Genomic DNA, 7,756 nt, shown 5'->3' with positions numbered 1-7,756 from the left:
CACTATTTGGACTTCAGATCCTACTAGCCACTCCTCTGGGAAAGTTATTGCTTTTGTTGTCATCTAGGAGACCTCAGAGTGTATGCAGCACAATAGTACAAGGAATACCAATTCAGCCATAAATTTGCTTGAAAGATAAAACTAGGTAAGATTTCCATCCTAGATAATCTATTATTTCATGTGGGTGTGCGGGAGTGTTCCCCAGCTGGATGCAACTCAAAGGTTGTAGAATCTGAGTCAAGGACAAAACTCTTCCCATTCTCCCAGCTGCCATTCCATTCATACCCCTATTTTCGTTAATCCCCCTCACCACCAAAAGTCCAGCTCTTGCTTACAATGGGCCAAATTATCCTCAAGATAACCTACTTAAAATGCCATTTTAATGGGGCTGGCTCTGCTTGTCCCAGTCAGGCAGAAGAGTACCGGGGCAGTGGCTTCTGGGCCTCACCTCCTGGGAGATTCACTCTTATTTCTCAGGAAACCCTTGCACGTGGTGGGTTTAAATCACCTAGTTCCTGCACTGTGTTCAACTGCAACTAGGACAGGAGTGCAGGACACTTTCCATACCTGCTCCAGGTGGAGATTCTTCTCTGCTTGATCCACCATCCAAAAGGAACCGCTCAGAGAAGTTTTCCAATCCAGGCTCTGTTGGCAGCCCTAAGACACAGCGTCTGAGAGCCTGGCCCCTGCCACCACCCAGCTTCAGTGCAGGCAACTCCCACAGAGGGAAGTGCAGCTTCCAAAGCCCCAAGCTGGCTTGGCTCAGGACATTTACAGTCGACTGCTCTCATCTGAAGCCCCACCTTCTGCCTAACCCTTTTCTACTTGTTCTGTAGGATTTAGAGGACATCTCACCACCTTCCCGATATGGCGGCTGCTCCTAGGCTCAAACATCCTATGGGTTGGGCTTATCCTAATATCTCCATGATTAACACAGGGCCTTCCAGAGAGCGATGCTCAATGAATGTTTGCAGAATAAATGAGTTGTGAGCAGTGGTTTCATTTATGGAGATGTAATTTCTCCTACATCATGGAAGAACACAAGCAAATCCAGGTATACATATATATTTTAATTTCACAGAACAACAGAGTTAAAGGGAAAAGGAAGCCCAAAATTAATGATTTCTTACTTTTATCTCTATTTCTTGACCTCATATTATTTTGTTAAGTTTTTTCATATTTCCAACTAAATTCCTATTCCGATGCCATGCTATCTTGTTACAGACCACAAAATAAGATAGAAGGGTTTCCAATTTGTTTTATGACATAGCAAAACTTTTACTACTGAACTGGTAAAGAGTAATAAATGTGTGATCAATGTCATTCATAAACTTAGTTTCTTAAGCTAATTAAACCTTCCATTTAAAGGAATAACATTTGAAAAATTCCAAACTGAAAACAAGAGAAAGCTCCAAGTTACCCTTATAGAACAGGAAACCAAAGCTGTTTGTTATTCACTCTATTTCCCTAGCCCCACACTATCTTTCTACTTAAAACAGTGACTGCTATTTTCAAACACAGTGGAGAATCTACCTTAGACTTCATGTGGGGTTAGAGAAGCTTCAAGATGTGCCACTAGAACTGGTACTGGCCGTGGCAGAAGTGCCATTTGTGGTGACAATTCCGGCCTGGGTGCTATCTTCCTCATCTTTCAAAGCCATCTGATACAAGTGTGGGAATAAACTGGGGAAAGTAATATTGAACTGGGCCAAATGCTCCAGAACTTCCATCGTGCTGGTTTCAGGGTGGGCACGTGGGCCCCACAGGAACCGATAGCACGCAGGATCACTGTTGGGCACCTTCCAGTACTCCAGGTAGTTTTCCTGCACCCAATCTTCGGTGATGAGCTTCCTGGGCTCTCCATAGATGGGGTGCTCCCTCCCAGGACACAACCCCAGCACACCCAGCACATACCACATGCTCTCCTCAGAGGTGCAGTCGCCCTCCATGAAGACCAAGCCCAGGGTGATAATCAGGAGGCCGGTCTTGGGCACGCTCTGGTCATCGCTCTGCATCCCATCGTAGGTGAGGCCCAGGGAGGTGCTGAGGATGTAGGAGTGGCTGGCAGGGTCCACTTCCTTCACTGCAATGCCATAGACAATCTCCATGTACTTAGAGACTTTGCTGAAGATGGCAGGGAATTGGTCCTCGTAATTTTTGAGGACACCATTCAGCATTTCTTCCTTTGTGATCGGCTCCTTCTTTCGATACTTGAGGAGCAGGAGATTAAGCAAATCATACATCATCTCCTGTGGTGCACCCTGGAGCAAGTACTCAGGGAATCCCGCATCCTGTGAGCTGCTCGGGCCCTCCTCTTCTTGGCTGCTGGGGCTCTTGCTTGCCAGGCTCCATGGAGGGGAGACAGTGGCAGTGGGGGATGAGCAGACACTCTGAGGACTCTGGAGAGGACTTGGTGTTCCAGCAGCAGGCACCCCCTCCGGGGTGCCCGGGATCAGAGCAGAGGTGGAGGCAGAGGAGTTGGAAGAAGAGGAAGAGGGGGTGAAGAAGAACACCTCCATGTCTTCCTCATCACCAGGAACCTGCGCACCCACCAGGGCTGGTGCCTCTCTTTGGGCCCGAAGGCCTTCCTCAAGCTCGCAGAGCTCACTCTTGTGACAATAAGGCATTGCGACTTTCCCTGGGGGAAGAAAACAGGAGTGTGGGCTGGAGTTGGGTGACGGGGATGGGGATGCACAGGCCTGGGGGAGGGAGAGAGTGGTTGAGTGGCCACAGCCTAGAACCACACCCTAGGGGGCTCTGACAAAGGCCTACTTACAGGTCTTCTCTTTAGCTGGTGCTCTACGGCCTCACAGGGCTCCTGTCCTCCTGGTCGGCCTGTCTCCTGTGGACCTGAAGGCGGAGTGAGACGGCTCCTCAGGGTGCAGCCGGCAGAGAATGAGCCTCCAGCACTGACAGTATTGTGGGTTTGGCCGGGCACTGCGGGGTTCCCTCTGTTCTGGGGCCAGTGGGGCTCTTGTAACTCATTCAGGGCATGCACCTCACCTTGATGCCTGGCTCTCCTGGGCCTCCTCTGCTGTGACCTGAGTACACTGCCTCAGACGAAGGTCTCACCTCTAAGTTCCTGGAGCTGCTGTAAGAGGAATAGAGGAAGTCCTCAAGCTGCAGACTGCAAGGACACCTTGGACTCCCAGTGCCGACAGGAGGGTGGGCCGCACTCTGTGAGGTCCCCACTGTTCTGTGGTGAATGAATGGTCCCCTCCATACTCACTCAGAGCCCTCACCTTACGTCGGCAGGACCCGGACCCAACCCTTCTGCTGGCCTGAGAAACTCTCAGAACAAGAGCTCACACTCCTGATATGGAACAAAAGGCAGAGAGGCCCACATCTGGCCACAGCTGCCCAGGGTATCCCAGGGAGGACCGTAGGAGGTGCCCAAATTTAGTGGGATCCATGTGTCCCGGAGTGAGCGGTCTGCGTGATATCACCTTTATGTCTGGCAGGTCCTGGGACTCTCCCTCTGTTGACCTGAGGCCACCGTCCTTACGCCAAGGCCCTATCTCCATGAGACACTGGAAAAGGAAGTGAGAGCCCAACCACCCGCTGTTCCCTGGGTCTTCCCATGGCTGACAGAAGGAACAGGGAGGGGCTGGCGTCCTGTGTGTTCTGGTGTGGGTGGTCCCCTCAGCCCTCACCTTGACTCCTGGTAGGGCCTGGGACAAATCTCTCTGTCGATCTGAGCATGGCCCTCTCACATCAAGGTCCTCTGAGACTCCTGAGCCAGAAGTGAGGCTCAGTCTGAAGGCCTCCCCACAGTCTCCTGGGCTGACATCAGGGCCACAGTGGATATCTGTGGGGCCCTCTTTATGTTCTGGGCTGGGGATACCTCCAGTCCTCACCAAAATCTCTTCCCTTGACAGATCCTGGGATTCCTCCCTCAGTTGATCAGATGTTTCTCTCCCTTCTGATCCAATCTCACCCCTAAAACCAAGGCCCTCAGCTCCCTGAAAACCCCAAGCCAGAAGTGACAAGGTGTCATATCCTGGGGGTGTCACCCCAGCCTGGGGTCTCCGAGAGTTGAGAACAGGGGACCACTGCATTCTGTGGGGTCCTTTCTTTTAGGAGTTAGGGGGTACCTTCAACTAGATCTATCACCTTGACTCCTGGCTAAGCCTCAGATGACTCCTTCTGTGACCAGATGTGGCTCTCTCTGCTGACCTGAAGTTGCCCCTTAGACCAAGACCTTCACCTCCCTGAGAGGCCCAAGATAAAAGTGAGGGTGCATCGTATCTGGGCACTTTGGCCCAGGATGTCCCAGGGCAGACAGCAGGGCCTGGGTCCAGACTGTTTTGGGTTGGGGCTTCCCTCAGTCCACCCTCAGGGTATTCACCTGTAATCCTGACAGAGTCTAGACCAACCCTCTGCTGAGCTGGCATCACCTCCCTTAGCTCAGGCCAAGCTCTCACGTGCTTGAGGACCCCTTTCCCCACCACGGTGGAATCGACAGCATGTCACACCCGGCTACCCCTACCTGGGTCCCCTAGGGGTTGAGAACAGGGAAGCTGGACTCTGTGGTGTCTTTTCTGAGATGGGTAGGTATATTTAGTCTTCGCGAGGGGTACTTACCTTGACTTCTGAAAAACCTGGCACTTGTCCCTCAGCTGATGTAAGGCTACTCCTCTCTGAACAAAGTCATTTCCTCCCTGACACCCTCCCCAGGCTGAAGTCAGAGGCCACCACATCCAGCCAGCCCTGCCTGGGTCCTCCCAGGCCCAACAACAGGGGTGGGGAGTTGTTGGGTCCTCGCTATCTGTGGTGGGAGGTCCCTACATTCCTCCCTCTGTGTCCTCACCTGGATGTTTGGCAGGGCCTGGGACTCTTTCCTATGCCGACCTGAGGCTGTAACCCTCAGACCAAAATCCTCACCACCCTCAGAGTCCCCGAGGCAGCAGCGAAGGAGCATCATATCTGGTCACCCTGCCTGGAGCTTCTAGGGCTGACAGTGGTGACAGAGTGGGTTCCTGGGAGGCCTCTGCTGTTCTGGGGTGGCGGTATCCCCAGTCGTCCCTCAGGCAAAGGTGTTCACCTCCCTGACTCCCCAAAAGGAGAAGCAAGGACGCAACACTTCTGGCAACCCTGCCCAAGTTCTCCCAGGGCGGGGTTGGGCCCCATTTTACCTGGGCTCCTGGGTCCCCTGAATCCTTACCTTGACTCCAGGTAGATCCTGGGCCATCCCTCTGCTTTTTGAGCTTATGCTCCTAGTACCAGGACCCTGCTCTCTCCCACACCTGGATGTGGAAGTCAGGACACATGCCCAAGGCCTCCCAGAGCTGACAACAGGCGCAGGCTTCTGTGGCGTTCCCTCGTTCTGGATTCTAATGCCCCCTGCCTCTTCTCTCTGTGTTCTCACCTGTCTACCCGGAAGAGCCTCGGCCCCCTATCGTCCAAACAAGGCCCACGCCTCTTCCCCATCTCAAAGGCAGAAGTCAACGGACGTCATTTAGGGCGCCATTCCTGTGGCTTCCGAAAGTGACAGCGGTGTGGAGATGGGTCTTCTCGGTTCTTTCACAGGGTCCCGACTTTCGCGCCTGACAGGGCCTGGTCCTGTCCTTATTCAAACCCAGTCATCCATATCACAAAAAAGCTCTGACTTCCAGAGTCGCCTGAAGTGGCATGGGGGAGGGGTGGCTCAGCCTGACAAGTATGTCCCCCAGTGGCTCTCGGCTGACAACGGGGGCACAGCTGGAAGATTCTGGACCCTCAGTCCAGCCTCATTATCTCACTTCGTCTCTAACACAGACAGATCTGGGTCCCCTCCGCTGACTGGAAGTGTGCACCTCACACCAACCTCTCCCGTTTCTCAGATGCCCCAAGGCAGAGGTCAGAGGACGTGACTTCCAGCACCGTGCTGGGCGTGTCCTGGGCTGAAATGGACTCCGTGGGTCCCCTTACTTCACTCACGGTCCTCACCTTCATTCCTAGGTGGCCTGTGACACCTCCGTGGGCCTACCTGAATATGCCCCTCTTGGACCGAGGTCCACGCTTCCCCGATTCCTGGAGGCAGAAATGGACTTGTGTAAGTCAATCCTTGTGTAGGTGAAAATTGGGGCACTGGTCACCCTGAAACCTCTGTCTGGGTCCTTGCAGGGTTTACAGCACGGGTGGAGATGGATTCTTTATATATGTTGGTGGCTGGATGGAGAAGGGAACCAAACCCCTGATCTTGGTGTTATCAAAGCACTCTGTAATCAACTGAGCTAACCAGACAGCACGAGATCGAGTCTTTGAGGTTGCTTTGTTTTGGGGAGTGGACCCCTCCGACGTCACTCATGAGGGCCCTCATCTTGGCAACTGGCTTCATGACCAAATGCTTTCTGGGAGATGTCCTCCCTGTCACATCTGAGAATTTGTCTAACTGCAGCCCTTGTGATAAATGACTCCAAGTCTGGAGCTACAGCAGGGAAGACCAGTGGTGGACAGTCATATCTATAGTGTTGCCTTAGAAACACCTCTCCTGCATCTATATTTACCATGTATATTTTAACTTCTATTCTTTGTTTATGCCTTTTTTTCTTAGCTATTGATCATCTTTCCAAAATGTCTATTTTATAAGCATTTTCAAAGAACTGGGTTTTGTTAGTTATCTCGGATATCTGTTTCATTATTAATGCATTTATCTTTATTATTTCCTACTCTCTTCTAACTTCGACTTGATATTGTATTTATTCCCCAGCTTCTTCATTTGCCTGGATGTTTTAAATGTTTTTTTAGGTTTCTAATACATTTAAGGATATACATTTCCCTCTGAGTATCACTTGAGCTGTATCACACAGTCTGTGTTAAACACTTTATGTGAATAGCTTGAACTCCTTACAAGTTGAGTATATTACTCTATTACTTATCCTATTATTTTTTCCATATATATGCCCAAATAAGGGGGTGTGAAATTATTTTTGAGAAAATTGAGAAAAGGTTGAGAGGGATAGAATGTCACTTGGAGGAGATCTCAGGGTCCAGGGGCATTTTGTTTTGTTTTGTTTTGTTTTATTTTTGTCATTAGTTATAGAAGGGACTTAATCATTTGCAAAGGCTGTTGACAGAGTTGGGTTTGTTGCAGGAATGCAAAGAAGTTTAACACTACAAGATCAATTAATATAATTGACAATGTGTAACAGTCAGGAAAATAGAAACCCTTCTGAACTTTTAATACAGAGGGAATATAATGCAGGGGACTGGTTACATAAGTGTAGGAGAATCCAAACATGGCATAGGTGGAGAACCCAATAATTAGCAACATGAAGTAGTAAATCCCACCTCTAGGCTGAGAGGAGAGGATGTTACTGGAGCCTATGTGTTGAGTTCGACAGGATCTGAAGTCATGGTGGGCCAACGTGATGGTGGCTGGAGCCAAGGAAAATATGTAGTCATTGAAAGAGAAGCCACCTGATGCAGAGGAAGAATGAAAAAAACTCTGGCTGCTCGGTCCTGGTTTTATCTCCTGTGGGTCCCTCCGGTTGACTGTACCAAAATGGCAGCCAAATGTTGGTGAGCTTAGAAATTGTAGCCTGCAGGGGTCAATCCCTGCATAGCAGAGAGCAGAGCAGAAGAATGAGTGATGGGTCTGTGGGCAAATAGTACTAAGACTGGCTAACTACATTAATATATTGAGTGAGAAAAATCATATCTCAATTCATTATAAATGTATTCAATAAAAATTAACATACTTTAGTAGTGAAAGAAATGTTATCTCAAAGTATAAAATGTAGTGCTATGAATACATAAGGATATAATCAAATGA

At 50.1% G+C, this 7,756-nt stretch overlaps 1 protein-coding gene across 1 annotated transcript; it reads right to left on the bottom strand.

The window, feature by feature from the left end:
- Nucleotides 1–1,562: 1,562 nt before the first annotated feature.
- Nucleotides 1,563–2,627, bottom strand: LOC134368397 (melanoma-associated antigen 8-like). The gene has a single exon (XM_063084894.1). The coding sequence runs from the start codon at nt 2,625–2,627 to the stop codon at nt 1,563–1,565; it is 1,065 nt and encodes a 354-aa protein (XP_062940964.1).
- Between the last annotated feature and the right edge of the window lie 5,129 nt (nt 2,628–7,756).

The sequence above is a fragment of the Cynocephalus volans genome, chromosome X, assembly GCF_027409185.1.
Source record: "Cynocephalus volans isolate mCynVol1 chromosome X, mCynVol1.pri, whole genome shotgun sequence".
NCBI classification, from domain to species: domain Eukaryota; kingdom Metazoa; phylum Chordata; class Mammalia; order Dermoptera; family Cynocephalidae; genus Cynocephalus; species Cynocephalus volans.
Note: the sequence above shows the minus strand (reverse complement) of the source record. Positions and strands in the feature narration are given on the sequence as shown.

Excerpts from the sequence above, each read along its gene's own strand:
- LOC134368397 (XM_063084894.1), bottom strand. The coding sequence starts at position 2,627 with ATGCCTTATTGTCACAAGAGTGAGCTCTGCGAGCTTGAGGAAGGCCTT.